Here is a 17,044-nt window from a genome sequence, read left to right as displayed (position 1 = left end):
CCTCCCAGTGAGCAATCATATGCTCAGTGCTACTGTCCCAGGGACACGGCTGGTGACACCTTCCAGCCCACAACCATGGTGGAGGAGGCAGCCTCAGGAAACCAGGTTCTGAGTGCAATGTACGACTGGACTAAGAACAGGCACTTGATCCAGGAGCATCAATTTACATCAATTGGAAGCCTGCATATATCAACCATCTGGTTTTCCAAACAGGCAGAAGCTAGCCTTCCACCAAAACAGTCAGGATCTTGATGGCAAATCTAGAGTGAATCAGATGAATGGAAGCCGGTGTAGGAGTCAAAATATCTGAGAGAAAGGCCATGGGATAGGAGAACACCAAGCTTGGGGAAAAAATACTTACACATCTGAAAAAAGGACGCCAAAAGACAGCAACGAGGAAGACAGTAACGGGAAACATGGGCAGAGGAGAGAGGTGGGGACGGGAGAGGGGCAGGCAGGAAAGTCAGCGTCTCTAAGGTGGCTCAGCCCTCCAGCTGGAGCCTCTGCCTTCCTGGTGGACCGTGTTCCTGTTTTTCCTATCACACCTCTCTCTTTACCTTTCTCCAGTTCCTTCTTCACCTGGAAATGAGGCTGACATTTCATGGCCTTATACATGTAACCAAAAGTTCAAGTTCAACATGCCTGTTAAGAATTTGTGAAAGTAGCATCTCCAGCTTCCCCTAACCCATTTCCACATGTGACAGGACAGCTTCAGGAAAATGATAGAATATCCCTTTCCCTCCTCCCTAACTCTATCTGGAATGCTGACATGGGATTTAAAGAAACAGCCAAGGCAGCTTTGAAGGAAAACCTGTTCTTTGCGCAGGCAAGCCCTCTAGTCTGGATGTGGCTTTCTTCTTCAGGTCTTTGCCACCTATGAAAATTCTTTCCATTTTTCAGAGCATAGCCAAATGCCTCCTCCTATGCGAAGCCTTCCGCTTAAGCTCAGCCTCTTTTGCCATTTCACGGTATGATAGCACACATAGCTTTCTATTATGTGACTTTTCCCACATCTCTTTTTGTGTGTTTGTGCTAGCACTGAGCTCTGCATCTTATCTTTCATTGCATCTATGCTGGGCTCCAGACACAGGCGCTGGGTGGCTATACAAGAGTCCCCAGGACTGCTTGTTAGAAATACATGTTTGTGCAAGCCCTCCCTGCTATGCTTGCCTTCACCACAGGCCCTGTTTCAGGACAGCAGGTATGAGGCCCAAGAAACTGCTTTTTAAACAGCCTCCTGAGTTGACTCTGACAAGCAGTCAAAGGTAGAAAACTGGGATTTTAGTCACGCATGTCTGCACACAGTGGGAGCTGCATATATGGAGTTGGCTTGCATGTGTGTGGACTTTAGGCTTTTAGTAGCTGGTAGTGGCGCCAGCCCTAAAGCATGAATCTGGGAGTAAAGGTCCCATTTTGCTACAACTTGGGGATGACTTTACCCCTAATGTCTTCTAGAAATTCACTGCATCAGAATTTATGAGGAACCTGTATCTGTCCATTCATAAGCCAAGGGTTTTAAAAAGAAATGTAGGCTTTCTATGACCATATTCTTCCAAATATTTCCAAGCACTGAGGATATTTTTTTACATTTATCCTCACAATATTTCCAAAGGAAATCATTTCAGGTTTTCAGAAACGGGAAGTAAGGCAAAGAAAAGTAGTTTTAAGTCTAACAGAGCTGAAAGACCAAGAACCTGACTTCTGGACTGGCTCGCGAGGTCCAGAGTTCTCGTGTCAGTATTATTTTCAGTTTCATTGAAAAAAGTCATTGCTGAATGTTTTCTTGAAGGAAATCAGCAAAAGCGACCTTGTGTACTTACTTTCCAGCGGACGGGGTTTAGCGCTTTGATCTGTTCCGTCATGTCCTCTTCCACATTGAAACGATTAATGACAGAATTTATCTTGAAAGCGACTCTATAATCCCTACACCACGTCCTCAGCTTTTGAAGGTTTTCCACATGGTTCTTCTTTCCTTGGCCACGGCCAATAAGGACATTGACTTCCTCATCAAAGCTGTCACAGGAGACAGCGAGAATGTCCAAATATTCACCTGAGGGAAAATGATCATTTTAAAACTTTTCTATCCAAGCACCAAGCCCCTCAGGCTATTATATCTCTTGTGATAAAATATATCTTGTTTTAATTTTTAAAAAGACACTTTTCCTTATACCCACAAAACTCACTGAGATATGAATTATACTTTCTTCTTATGTCAAATAAATTTGAAAAACTAAATATATATGTAAAATAAGGATGCAAATACTTAGTTGATTATTTGAAAACTCTGCACATGTATGTGTGTGAGCACTTACTGTTGTATTTAAATATATCAGGTTTTTCATTTATTCCTGCATACAAAGTATGTAATTTCTGAGGCAGGTAGATATATTTGGATGCCTATAGACTTATCTATGAACAGTTACAAATTTACTTCTTTTTCTTTCCATCACACAGATAAAATTGCTCTGCTGAAGATCCCTAGTATTTTTGCTAAGTTCATCAGCTTCTTCTGGTCATCTCCTTGATAGTTGATTCATCATCTAAATATTTAGAAACACTCTAGGTGATGTCAGGGACAACTGTGTCAGATGCCAAGAAAACCAAGAGAAAGGGAAGCCTGATGTGGGGTAAACAGACCCCTCCTTGCAACATGGTATGTGAAGAGCTGTGATAGCATGTCATTTCGGGAGTACAGGAAGTGTTCACAATGACCTTCGCTTTGGTTTCTGTCACGCTAGTTTCTGCTCTACCTCTCTTATTACCGCTCCAGTTTCCTCTGCTCCTTCATGCTATCCACTTATCTCTTAAGTAGAGGCATTCTCGATGGTGAGTCACTCCTTGCAGTTAAGTCAGAGTTTTCCTAGTTTTGTGACTTTTTAAGAGTTGACTGCTTTTCTGAAAATTACTTTCAAACTATAGAAGCTGGAAATTCCAAAAACTCTTTAAGCAGCTATCCTCTAGTATTACAAAAAGAGTCATTTTGACTCTTATTTTGGGCTAATTTTATTTTATCCATATGTAACATATGCCCTCAAAACATCTAGCATAAACTGGAGCCAGAATAAGGCAACTGTCCATGATTTAAAACAACTCAAAACATTCTAAAAATTGATCTCAAATCAATTCCTAATGGCTTATCACATTGTGAAAAGGCAAGTCACTGAGCACCGGATCTCCAAACAGACCAGAAATTAAGTTCAAAACCAAAAACATAGAGACTTATCAGTTATGCTAAAGTCAGACAAGTCATCTGAGGATCTGTAAGTCAATTGCTATATTCTGCCCCCTTTCCAACTTTTGCTATATGTCCATGATAACTATCCTCCTGTTCTCAGCTTTTCCTTGCCAGAGCTCTTGGGAAGAAAGACTTAATGGAGCAGATCCGTTTGCTCAGTCCCTATATCTTTCCAGGAGAACCTGGAACCATGGTGGAATCTTGGCCAACCCCTGCATATATGGCGACTACAATATTCTACATATCATTGGTGAGGTGTATAAACCTGGGGCAATGGAGCATGTTAAATCAACTTGTCAAGACTTCTCAGGATTGTTTAGCAAGATCCACGACTTCCTTGGTTGCATTGCTGGGGTCCTGAGTTTCAGTTCCAATAGCTGGTTACATAGTAGCATGTGCATAAATGACCAGCCCTGTATAAAGCCTCAGACTCTAAGACTCAAAAGGACCTTCCTGTGCAAAGACATTCCAACGATGTCCCTGTAGTTCACTGCTAGAGAGAAAGTACAACCTGTGAGGCCTGGGATGGAGAAGGACTCAGAGCCTGTGTCTGGACTGTCTTGACACTGGTGATATATGTCTTCACCCTGCTGTTTCTGTTCTGTATCCTTTATTCTAACAAACCCTAGCCATGAGTATAGCTGGCTATTGAGTGTTGGAAGTCCTTCTAGCAAATTACCAAACTTGGAGAGGCAGTGGGGTCCTAAAACAGCTCTCTTCATCCACTCAAGCACATAGACCCATCCCTGACCCAGTAAGCCAGAGGTGGAAAATTAGCAGCTTATGGGCCAGATAGGCATCTATATACATTTGCTCCTCACAATGCCTAAAAGTATTTCTAATTATTTACAAATATTTATAATTGTCTATTTTTGATCTATGTTTAATAATTTGAGGATCATCCAAATTATCTTGCTGCACAAAAATCATGAAACCTCCTAGCTGGCTCTCCACCCATGCACCATAGGAATAGGGCACAATGCTTCCTGTTCTCCAGTCTTTGTGCTTTCCTATTGTCTCTGAGCTGCTGACAGTGACTTTTCTTATATGCTTCTAAATTCACTAATTTATATCACTTTCTCTCACAAGCCTGAGAAATTCGACCTGGACGTGCAGCACTGTCCCTGATCTGCACACCACAAGGACATCCTGGATGACTGATCTTGGAGGAAGGGTACTGGCTGGGAACCTACCCAGAAAATCCCGCCAGGTACTCTCCATCACACTGCTTCCTCAGTTCCTTTTTTCTCTCTCTGAGTATGGTTCCCAAAGTTCACTTTTGAACCTCAGACCCCCTGTGTGACAAAGTGTCTCCCTTCACTACTGTTTCGGTTTTACACACTGCCTTGTAGGCCTTTCCTGATTCACCTGCACCTGACATCTTGACTCTTCTCTGCCTGCTTAACCCTTATCAGATGGACCCTCCAACCCACATCCACAGTGTCCCTCCCCCACAGCCCATGTCCGCACCATCACAGATGGCGTACCAGAGATGTCTCAGCAACATCCTCAACAGATTATAAATGCAGCTTCTCTTGGAAAGACTTCAAGTCTCGAATAGCTCATATAAACAAGAACAGAGAATTGTACTGTAACAGGTTATACCTGTTTCCCAACATGACAGTCCATATAAGAAGAGCTAATGTTTTCCAAGCCCTTGCTAAGTTTCAAGCACTGCTCTATGGACATGGCATCTGCCAAAAACTGCGAGGAATCTCAACAGCCTTAGAATTCAGCGGTTCTTAAGTCTGGCTACATGGTAGAATCCCTTGGAGCTCCCCACACTGGCCAATCCACACACCATGAGGTTCTGATACAATTAGTCTATGGATCCAGTCCAGTCCCAGCAGAGATATTTGATTACAAAGCTGTCAAATGTGTTAATTTTCCTACCTAGTGTCTAAACTAAGGCCATAGATCTTGCATTTGCTAAATTGCAATGTACAAGATAGTCATCTCAGTAATAAGGTCTATTATCTAACTTGCCAAACTTGTTTACTGAGAGCCCTAAGGAAGTAAAACTGCCATGATGCCGTGCACAGCTTGAAAAGCGATTAGAGTAAGCCAGATTAGTTTTTCCTCCCTTCCAGCTCCTCAGCAGGTCTGGCTGAAGGCCCAGGATGGAAGGAAATGTAAGAACCAACAATAACAATAGCAATAAGAAGAGTGCCATCCCATGAAGCACACCGTAATTCTGGAACCACCTCTCCCGGATCAGGCTTCCGTTGCTCACGATGCTCACGCTGGGCAGCCGCAGCTCTGCTTTGCAGAACTTCACCAACTTGCCCAGGTATTCGCCCCGGTCGTGAAGAAACGGCTCTCCACCTGAAAAGTTGATCTTCTCCATACCTGTGCAAGGTGATACATGAATTTTACCACTTCACAAATATACATTATTATTTTAATAGCAAAAGTCATATTTTCTCAATGTAAAAAAAAGAAATAAAATTTTCTCATTATCTTCCCCTCCCCTAACCCTAGTTCTCAACACCAGTCCCACCCAATGGGAATAGCATATGTTTAACTCGGGGTCTAAACAGGGATGCAGGGAATTAATTGGTTACACAGATGAATAGAATTGCTCAGACACCAAAGGGTACAACGAGGCAGCACCAGGATTTGCAAAGCAGAAAGCCATATCCCTGCCATGTGGCGTGACTGTCCACAGGCCAGCTGCTGGCCTGGGAATAACACTCCTCCTTGCTCTGCGTTTCCCATCCCCACTCCTTGTCCTGGATTCCGTGTCGCCTCTCTCTTGGGCTACTCCCTTATTTTAGAAAATCCCTTTACAGGCTTCCTGAAAAAAATGTAAAAGCAGGAATCTGGGGGCCGGGCGCGGTGGCTCAAGCCTGTAATCCCAGCACTTTGGGAGGCCGAGACGGGTGGATCACGAGGTCAGGAGATCGAGACCATCCTGGCTAACACGGTGAAACCCCATCTCTACTAAAAATACAAATAAACTAGCTGGGCGAGGTGGCGGCGCCTGTAGTCCCAGCTACTCAGGAGGCTGAGGCAGGAGAATGGCGTGAACCCGGGAGGCGGAGCTTGCAGTGAGCTGAGGTCCGGCCACTGCACTCCAGCCCGGGCAACAGAGCGAGACTCCGTCTCAAAAAAAAAAAAAAAAAAAAAAAAAAAAGCAGAAATCTGAAACTTATATTACTGGAATATTGGAGTTTCTAAATTTAACCACTATTTTCTTATCATCTTCCTTTCTATGTCTATCCTGATTTTTTGGTCTCATTTTGGCAAGACTTTGCCTTTTCGTCTTTCTATTAAGATTTTAATTTTAGAAACCCCATTTTTAGTTCCCCAGACACTTCCATATTCTGACTATTCCTTTCCAGGCATTCTATTCTTGTTTCATACATGCAATTCTTTCTCTTATCTCTCTGCAATTACTAGTTACGGATTTTTTGGGAAGTTTTCTTCTTCCTACATCCTCTCTGTGTATTTGTTTTGGTGTCTGCCTTTTCTTTTGATGTTTTTATTTGTTCATTTAAATCTCAGTGTGGCACAAAAGAGCTGAATGGAATGTATGTGATGGAGGGAGGGGCTGGTCCAACCCTAGGAGGGTTTCACTAGAGAGAGACAGAGAAGTAAACTGGTTTATTCACAGGAAAACCTCCAACTGCTAATATCCTTGGTCTTTACTCTGGGGTCACTTTGTTTTCTCAGAGAAGAACATCTGTCTCTTGCATGTGTTACACATCCACCTGCCTGCATTCTAGGAGGATGGAGTCTATGCATTACACATCCACCTGCCTGCATTCTAGGAGGATGGAGTCTATGCATTACACATCCACCTGCCTGCATTCTAGGAGGATGGGGTCTATGTGTTACACATCTGCCTGCCTGTGTTCTAGGAGGATGGGCTTGTGCGTTATACACCCACCTGCCTGCATTCTAGGAGGATGGATCTATGCGTTACACACCTGCCTGCCTGCATTCTAGGAAGATGGGCCTTTGTGCCATACACCTGCCAGTCTGCATTCTAGAAGGACGGACCTATGCGTCATACACCTGCCTGCCTGCGTTCTAGGAGAATGAGCCTGTGCAAACCTCTTTTTGGTCTCACTTAATCTGTATCTGGTCTCACCATACATCACCCAAGGTAATATGGTTAAAGCTTTCAACCCTTAAAAAACCCATGGGGAAGGAATTATTATCTGGTTTTTAGTGCAAGAATTGAAGCCAAGAAATGTTAAACAACTTGCTGAAAATCATAAGACTAGAGAAAAGTAGAGCTAAGGTACATGCCTAGACTCCAAAGCCTGGAGTCTTTCTAAGTAGAGAAGCCTCCAGGCTGGTGTGCCTGGAACAGTTTTGGTTTATGGTAGACAAAACAGTATCTGTGAGTGAGTTTTAGTGCCCCATTTCATGATCAGATGTCTCTATGATTGGACAGTGAGACATTATACCACCTATTTATGATCCATCATGCTGGGAGGCAGCTTGAGTGACACTCATAATAACCCGAAAATCAAATAAAACATAATTACCTAAGTATTGTGGTGATGTAGTGGCAGATAAACTGTAGAAAGTAAGACAGGGGCCTCGCCAGTGGCACAGAACTGCTAACAATTTTGAGGACTATATTTAGAAGGGATGGAAGAATAAGGAAATGGAAGGAATAGAATTTAGAGGCATAGTTAAGATCTTAGACAAGGAGTAATTGATTTACAATAGTGTTAACATGCACAAGTGATCATATTACAGCCCAGATCTGATGCTCATTATTTTTAATTCTATTCAGTCTTTCTGAATAGAATTTCAAAACAGTTTAAAAGCCAGGAAAGTAAATAGTATACTGTAGAAGCATCTTTAGCCAGAATAGTAAATTTTAATTTAAATATATAAAATATATATTAAAATTGAAATTTCAATGTAAATTTAAACCTTTAATTACCACTGACAGAGCAGGAACATCATCATCTCAGACACACACTATCACTTCAAGTTCCAGCTCCCTTTCTAGCCTTATGCATTTCAAGGAAGTCACTTCTCTTCTAACTACAAGCAGCCAAAAAGAGCAGACAGTAAAACACAGATAAGACAGCTCGGGCACAGAGGGAGGTTGAGGGGAAGTCTCTTAAGTTACTGTCAAACTTCATTCTCATACAATGGGCCCAAGCAAAACAGTGGGTCTTAATAAGCACATTCTTTTCTCTTCAGTGCTCTAAGATAGGGAAGCTAAAAGCAGATTCAGGGTGGGTATGCCTGCAGCTGCAGGAAGATGTATGGTAACAGACACACAACTCTCCCTCCCAGATACGCACAACAAAGAGAAACAGAAGCAGTCCAAGCCTCTAATAAACTCTCCCACCCTAAATCCTTAAAACTCTTGGTCTGTAAGAAAATGGGCTCTGACCTAACTCAGTCACAAGCCCCTCTCAGGTTTGTTTTCTCTAAAATAAACCTGTCCTTGACTGAAGAGCCACCTTTTGCGTTTCTTTCCTCTTTCTTTAATTCTTACAACCAAAAAATTAGGTTTCCTCCATTATCTAGAAATCTCTCTTACAGGAAAATACAACCTACATTATCCTGTAAGCATTTCAATTAACTTTGGTTTTATTTACTTAAAACAAGAGGATATTATATAAAAGTATTAATTATAACTATTAATAATTTATCTTTTGTGACAAAATATATGAACATTCACTTGTTTGTGCCTTGTACCAACTTTTGAGATTGGTTTATCAGTTATCATTATTATCTAAAGATAATTTTAAAGATCATGGAACTGATACTCAGAAAAGCTAAATGTCTTGACAAGTCTAGTAAATGTTAGAGCAGAAACTCAAACCCTGGCCTTCTGAATGAAAGTTGAAATTTCACTCGACATGTCTCCTTATTCACTCACTCATGCATTCATTCATTTATCTAAAACATTTCTTAAGGCTCTATTACATTCTAGACATTCTGCCAGGCATGAAGATACACAGGAGGGTAAAATTCAGCCTTGGAATGCAATTTCTTTGAGGAACCAGATATTTATTTATTTATTTATTTATTTATTTATTTATTTATCTATCTATTTTTTATTATTATACTTTAAGTTCTAGGGTACATGTGCATAACGTGCAGGTTTGTTACATATGTATACTTGTGCCATGTTGGTGTGCTGCACCCATCAACTCGTCAGCACCCATCAATTCGTCATTTATATCAGGTATAACTCCCAATGCAATCCCTCCCCCTTCCCCCCTTCCCATGATAGGCCCCGGTGTGTGATGTTCCCCTTCCCGAGTCCAAGTGATCTCATTGTTCAGTTCCCACCTGTGAGTGAGAACATGTGGTGTTTGGTTTTCTGTTCTTGTGATAGTTTGCTAAGAATGATGGGAACCAGATATTTAAAAAAAAAAAAAAAAAACTGAACAAAATAGTACATTTTAAAAAGCTGCAAGACACATTTGTAGCAAGTGCCATGAGTTCACAAGTGAAAAGTAAAGGGCATAATTATGACTGCAGAGAACCAAGGAGAATTCAAAGGAGCTTTGAAAGTTCATCAACAAAGATTTGAGGACAGACATTCTAGGAAGAGACAACAATATGACCACTGTCTTAACAATTTTGGTGTTTGGAGAAAATGAGTGTGACTGCTTTGTGAAATTCATCAGGATGCACACCCAGAACGTGTGTAATCTGGTGCATGTATGCTATGCTTTCATTAAAAAGTTAAACAAGGAGGGCAAGAAGCTAGAGATGTTGCTGAAGTTACTAGCTGAGAAGGTACTCTAAGAAAGACAGGAAGACAAGGATGGAAGGAAGAACAGATCTGGAGTGGAAGATGTTGCATTCGAAGGTCACATGCTGAGTACTCTCCAAGATGCTGCCAGTTACTAACGTGGTGATACTCAGTAAGCACTCTTGAGAGCTAAGTCCTTGACATATTTACTAAAAAAATTGTAAGGCTTCCTATTAAAAGAATATACACAAACTCAAATATAAGATTCAACCACTGCTGTTTTTATGTCAAAGTTTTTGTTTCCAACTTTCCTAATTATTAATAACTGTTTCTAGAAAACCCAAATTCATTAGTGTTGTGGGCACACTCAGAAAGTGGTACAAACTTCCCAAACCGCCTCTTTCCAAACACCGAATGTAACAGGGACCCGCCCTTTGCATAGATCCCTGCTCGCTTCCACGTGGCAGGAGGGACAGGTTTGCTCCACAAATCCCCTGCTCCAGGCCAACTCTGTGATTTAGGAAGGACTAGGTGCCCACTCCAAAATTCACTGAATTATTTTCTCCTAGGACAACATGCTCACCGTGCAATGGCAAATGGTGACCTTGAGTTTTGGAGCAGCTCACCAGCTTGTGCGTGCCCCCAGCCCCTTCTCGCCTTACCCCACTGCCTAGTGGTTGAGAATCCTGATTTCTGTCTGGGACCATAGACTCACCAGCTTCCTTAAGCAAAAGCAGTCCTCTCTTTGCTTCCTCAAGGGGCAGCACAAAGGACGTTTTGGCTGTGTGGAAACAGAAGCCGCATTTGTAGTTGCACTGGCGAGTGAAGTGATAGTTGACACTGGTTGGGGTGGTGGACAGAGGAGGGTCCTCTTCCTCCTCTTTGGTCTCCTCTGGCTCTCTCCGGACCAGCTGCTGCTTTATCCTTTTGGAAGCTAGCAGCCAGGTTGCCCTCAGCCAGCAGAACAGCGGGACAAGGCTTCTCCACAGAAAGCTCAGAGGTTGCCTGAACACACTCAGGAGCTTCCCAGCAAAAGCAGCAGGCGTGAGTACCCACATGGTAGCAGATGCCTGCAGCAGAGCAGTCCCTGTATGCTGGGGACTCTCTTTATATAAGGGTGGAAATCAGCAGTCTCTGAGCAACCTGTCATGGGGAGCAGGACACATCTTCTTTGACTAACACTCAGCTGAGTTAGAGTTTCGATTTTTCCACATATGAAAGTGAAAGTTGAAACAGGGCCAAGACTGAAGACTAGAGATCGGGACCAGCATTCTTGGTTTCTCTACTCATGGATGCCTCAGACCACTTGTATTATAACGGTCTCTCTAGCTTGATGTAGTTACAGATGAGGATAGTAGTCTCTATCAATATCTAGCTTTCTGTCTGATAGAGACAGACACAGGCGCATTGATCAGCACGCTTTGTACTTGTTGCATTGCTTTCTCTTGACATAACCAAGTAATAGTTTTTGCTCCATCATGGTGGTGGGGGGGTGGTCCTCAGGAAAAGTTTCTTTTTAGAGCCAAATAATAAACAGAGTGATTGGCTGGTGGAGGATGAGTACAGGATCATTCACCTCAAGACCCCTTTCAGATCACAGTAAAAATGCATGGAACAAAATTGAATTTATGTCTTATTCCATTAGCTATTCAGCCTAACGTATGCAAGGTGACAGTGTTAAAATTTAGGTATTTACATCTTCCTGTATTTTGATATCATTTTTTATAGATGTTTTTAGTTAGAGGAAATCCAGTGCTTTTCTAAGATGCTTCCTAGATGGTGAGAATTACTGCAACCCATCGTTTATTTATCTTTACAGTTTTCTTAGAAAGCCTTGTTGACCTAAAAAGGTCAGTAAGAACTGAAATCTTCCTTTTAGCCCTCTTCCATCAGAGCTGTGTGTGTGTGGTCTTGTGCTTTCGTGACACCTGTAGAAAGCTGGAAGAGTCCTAGTAGCTGAACTTCCAGAGCCACAAATCATGTAGCTGGGTGACTTTGAGTAAGTGACTTCATTTCTCTGGATTTCTATTTCTTTATCAGCAATGCCACATATCTCATGTGATTTTTGTGCAAAGTAAAACTGCCAATTTTTGTGAAATCCAGAGAAATGAAGTTTGCCTGGCAAACTTTAAGTGTTCAGTTAGGGTTAGCTCCTGTTATTCTGATACTGTCATATTCTGAATTGAAACAGAAATGACTTATTTTACTTAAAATAAAACATTAAACATGTTTAGCTTAACATTTAACATCTGCAAAATTGTCTGCTTAATGATTACCAAATATTCAACAGTAGATATATCTCAGGTCCTTGAAATCTCAGCCCAAAGTTTCTTAAACTCTCATGCCATGGTCTTGCACAACTGAAAATCACTTTTTGCTAGATCTCACTTCTGCATACACATGTGATCATGAGAGGCATACAGGTACCTGTTAAATTTGAGTCAAATTCTTTTGGGTTAACTTGGTTCCCCTTTCTGGCTGGAGAAAGTTTGAAGACTCAAAGGTTAGGTCAGCACGATTCTAGTGGGGGTCTCTTGCAGGCATCTGTTAAAATAGGCTAGGAAAATCTTAAAGAGGCGCCAAATGCTTAGCCCAAACATGAGGAGGATCAAGACTTGTAAGGTGGCATGCAGAAGGAACCCTACTGCAGGGGAAGCCAGCTGGAAATATCTGGAGATCAGAAAGTTAACCTAGAAAGTCCAGCCAGGAGGCTTTTTGAAGCTGTTTTTCAGAGATTTGGCTAGCCTTAAGATCTTACATGTTCCAAATTCAACCTGCCTGGAAGTATTTACCCTGCAGAACGTGGCAGCAACAGCACAAACATCACTCTGTGCAGGGAGGAGAGAGTCTAAAGCAATGTGTTTGTCTAGGACCACATGAGCAAGGGAGTCCATGGACCTCTGTTGCACTCTGATCGCTTGGGTGGTGGAGCAGGCAATTCTGTGAACAGTTCAGGAAGGGTTTCCGAACCTTTATGAATTCCAAGCAGAATCTAGTTTAAATTGGGACCCAAAAAACCTTCCTAATCTAGCTCCTTCTAGGGTTAACCCTTCTAGATGAATTATATCCTTGAGAGTATCAACAACTATTATTTTCATAATCTGAGGAGTTATCATCAGTGTTGGATTATAACTGTTAGAGAACAGGGTAGGTAGTGCTGGTGGGGATAACTGAATAGATGGGAATTTGGGTAAAAGGTATTTCCGTGGCAAAATCTCCTGGTGAGGATAACTCAAGTATTACTTCTCCTTTCTGGGAGAATAAAATATGGGCGGGGAATATTTCTAAGAAGTCCCTTCCTAGGAAGTGTGTGGAAGCCCAAAGGAAAAACAACTGCCCGTGAGGGGTACTAGTTGGAAAACAATAGGTGAAGATTAGGAACCATCATAGGCTGGGTGGCTACCCCAACCATCTGGATGAATTCAGAAGCCTGGGGAGGGTCCATGGAAAGCATGCTGGGGTTAAGGATGGACAGAGTAGCCCCAGGGTTGACCAGAGCTCTGATGAGTTTTCTCCAGTCTTACTACCTAATTCCCCTAGTTGAGTAATTCGAGTAGGGGAAATGTCCTGAGAGGCTCTACAGTTTGGCTTGAGGGAAGAGGGCTGGTAAACTTTATCAGGGTTTAATTGTAGCCACATATTATAAGAAATTAGGAGAATTCAGGATCCAGCCCAGTCTACAAGTAGAAAACCAGAACTTGAAAGCAGGGCACAGGGCTTTAACCTAATAATAGGTGCATGTTAGTTTTTCTTAAGAATATGACTTTTTCTCTCCACATTAATCATACAGGAACTTTTAGGTTTTAGAACCTCTAGAGGCTAAGAAGCCAAATCAAGGCAGGCTTTAGATTTTACTTAGGGTCTTAAGGTTATTGGGCCTACCAGGAAGTGACAAGTTTTATGCATTCACTGTAAGGCTGGGAACTCTTGAAGCCAGGCATTTTATGACCCTTCTTAAATATGACTTTTCAGTCAAAGCCTGGTAATATAATCAGTATTTCCAATAGTATCCTACTTATAAAGAGAGAGCAGATGTTTACTGAACTTACAGAAATACAATAAGAATGCTCACAAATAGTGTCTGAATTTTGGAGGACTCAAGTAGGGAGAAAGGCAAATGCTTCCACTTGTGTTCACAAAAGTATACTTCACCAAATTATTGTAAACTATAGCTAATGAAAGAAAAATTTATTGAATCTGAAAAAATATTTTAGAACCAACATTTTAAATAAAAGTCATAAAATTATCCTTATCAATTACTTACTTTCAGTTATTTATTTTGTTTTCCTTAATCTTAATTAGTAATTTTGGGCTATAGCTGATTGCAAATGCTACTAGAGAAGAATTTAAAACAATAATTGTGGACGAGAAAAATCCAAAACAGCCATGATCAAAACTCTGATGAGAGTTTACAAGGAAATTGTAAGAAAGAATGTAGAAATAATTGCAAGAAAATTTAGATATTTTTGTGGCACACAATCATTTAACAAAACAATCATACTCAAGACTGATAACACATATTGTGATATATTAGTCAATTCTTGTATTGCTGTAAAGAAATACCCAAGATTGGCTCATTTATAAGGAAAAGAGGTTGAACTGGCTCATGCTTATGCAGGTTGTACAGGAAGCATCATGCTGGCATCCGCTTGGCTTCTGGAGAGTCCTCAGGAAACTTACAATCATGACGGAAGGAAAAGTGGGAGAAGATGTCTCACATGGCCAGAGCAGGAGCAAGAGAGAAAGATGTTGGTCGGGGGGAGGTGCTACACACTTTTAAACAATTAGATCTCACAAGAACTCACTATCCTGAGGACAGTACCAAGTTGATGGTACTAAGCCATTCATGAGGACCTGCTCCTGTGATCCAGTCACTTCCCACCAGGTTGCACCTCCAACACTGAGGTTTACAATTTCAACATGAGATTTGGCTGGGGACACGAATCTAAACCATATCATATAACATCTCGGAATTTTAAGATCTCATGCAATTTGGAACATATATTAGTAACATATTTATATAAATATAACTTAAAGGGAGTTAAACACCATTTCTTATTTGATATGCTTCCCATATGATTTGCAAAATAAGCCTAATCATTTAGTATCTCTACAAGACCAAAAAGTCTTAATTTAGGGTTTTGGTATTGAGGAAACCTGCCAAAGATGTCAAAAGGTTCAAAATACTTGATTAACCAGAATCATATGTCACTGCTAAATAAACAAAGTGATAATCAGAAGACTTCAAAAAGAATACAGATTTACATGGATGTGAAAACCCTAAACTTTTTTAAAGTTCAGTTTCCCTAAATAATGAAAAGCCTAATAAAAACAACATGAAGCAAAGGAATTATCTCAGTAAAACACAGACTCTAAGCTTACTAGACCAGTTACCTAATAGGTAAAGGGGAAACAAACCTCCTTTAGTATGATTGCTTCTCCTTATGGAAAGCCCATTCGCATAACCTGAAAGTTAAACCTGATGCAAAGGGTATTTGAATTTAATCAGGCACAGAAAGAATGTATCCAGAATTCTAAGCGTATGCTATTATAGAGAAACGTAAACAAGAAAACTAGTACCTTGAACACGGAAATCCTTGGTTCTTAGGAACAGCGTAGGAAGCTTCCTGGTTACATGGAACAATTCAGACACATCAAGAAAAGCCAAGAGTGTAAAATCAAGTTATAATGAAGGAAAACGTTGGTTTTCTAGAACTTCAAAATAAACATTTTAGCATCAGGCCATAACAGCAGTGTTAGAACCAGAGAAAAAGTTACAGGAGATGACAAAAACATTGAAGGAGATGGTTATCATGTAGCCATGCAAACAGAATTTACCTTTTCAAGGACCAAGAGAAAGAGAGCTGCATTTACAACCTGAAAACAGGAAAATTATATAGATCTCAGGAGGAAATATGCCAGAAACAGAAACTGTTTGTAGTTTAGAGGATTACTGTTAAGGGAACAGATTTGCAAATTAAAAATTAAAACCTCTTGCAATTTTACTAAGAGCAAATCAGTATTTTAAGAAAATCTTGTTTTAATACAGGGGACCAAATTTTAAAGTTCTGTATCAGTGTTTTTTTTAACATCAAAGTTTAATCCTGAGAAAGACTCATATATGATTTCTTTTCTTTTCAACTGTAGCCAACCTGTTTGCACAGAAAATTGCTTTTATAAACTTTATTTTCATGCAGCTTATGATTTACTTAGGCCTGATCTCTGAAAGTCGCTGTTTTTTAGCCCTTTCGTTAACTTGTAGCCTAGGATTTGGGTTACAGAGTCATAGAGTCATCACTCTATCCTGGGCTCATTTTATTAATTCTTATTTTCTGAGCTCATCATTTATTTTGTAATATTCACTTTTACGAATGTGGAATTGTTTGTAATATTCTCTTTTGGGCATCCTTTTCAACTTGTGGTTCTATCGTCTCATTTATTCCTATTCTGATTTGCATTTTCTTTCTTTTTCCAATTGAATAAACTACCCAGAAGCACATCTGTTTAAACATGTTTTATAAACGAAGTTCTTTTTCAAAAATGTTATTTTTTCATTTTATTATTTATTAATTGTTATTTATATTTTTAATTCTCCCATTCTATTTCTTTCTTTCGTAGGAGCAGAATGGCTAGAAAAGTTTCATTTTCTCTTGTTTAATACTGTAAATGTTGAAGATTATGGCTTTTCCTATGATACAGCTGTGCTATTCATTCATTTAAAGACACCTCTTTGAAGTATCTTCCCAGCCTGCAGCTTCTCTCCTTTCCACCTGCAAGCGTGGGCTGCTACAGACACGTTTAGCCAATATAAACATCCAGCTGTGGCTCTCAGAGTCTCTGTCCTACAAATTTGAAGGGGCTTGAAAATCTAACAGCAAAGTTTCTTCATGAATGAAGATACATCTTCAACATCTTCAACACTTAACATAATATTGACTAAGCCCGGATACTGCAGTGTTATTAACTTTACATCTCTTTGCAGGGCAAAGGTAGGTGAAAAATAGGAAAAATTAGATTAAAAAAGATAGGATGCTTCATTTGGCAAACTGTGTGTCAGGTTTTCTTTCAGTTGGAGGCTCAGAGAAAAGTTAGGAAGAAGCTAGTCTTCCTACTTACCCTCTAGG

At 40.6% G+C, this 17,044-nt stretch overlaps 1 protein-coding gene across 3 annotated transcripts in view; it reads right to left on the bottom strand.

The window, feature by feature from the left end:
- RSAD2 (radical S-adenosyl methionine domain containing 2) overlaps positions 1-17,044 on the bottom strand; it is a 28,237-nt gene that overhangs the window by 9,346 nt on the left and 1,847 nt on the right. Inside the window, exons 2-4 of one of the 3 annotated variants that reach the window (XM_023198876.1) lie at positions 10,636-10,701; positions 5,423-5,584; positions 1,821-2,050 (exon numbers count right to left, since the gene is read on the bottom strand). In XM_023198876.1, the coding sequence (XP_023054644.1) occupies positions 1,821-2,050; positions 5,423-5,584; positions 10,636-10,701 (458 nt within the window). Of the gene's footprint in view, positions 1-1,820; positions 2,051-5,422; positions 5,585-10,635; positions 12,134-17,044 lie in introns of those variants that run through there. The other 2 variants (XM_023198869.3, XM_023198882.1) reach the window with 2 other exon arrangements.

Source organism: Piliocolobus tephrosceles, chromosome 15 (genome assembly GCF_002776525.5).
Source record: "Piliocolobus tephrosceles isolate RC106 chromosome 15, ASM277652v3, whole genome shotgun sequence".
In the NCBI taxonomy this organism is placed as follows: domain Eukaryota; kingdom Metazoa; phylum Chordata; class Mammalia; order Primates; family Cercopithecidae; genus Piliocolobus; species Piliocolobus tephrosceles.
Note: the sequence above shows the minus strand (reverse complement) of the source record. Positions and strands in the feature narration are given on the sequence as shown.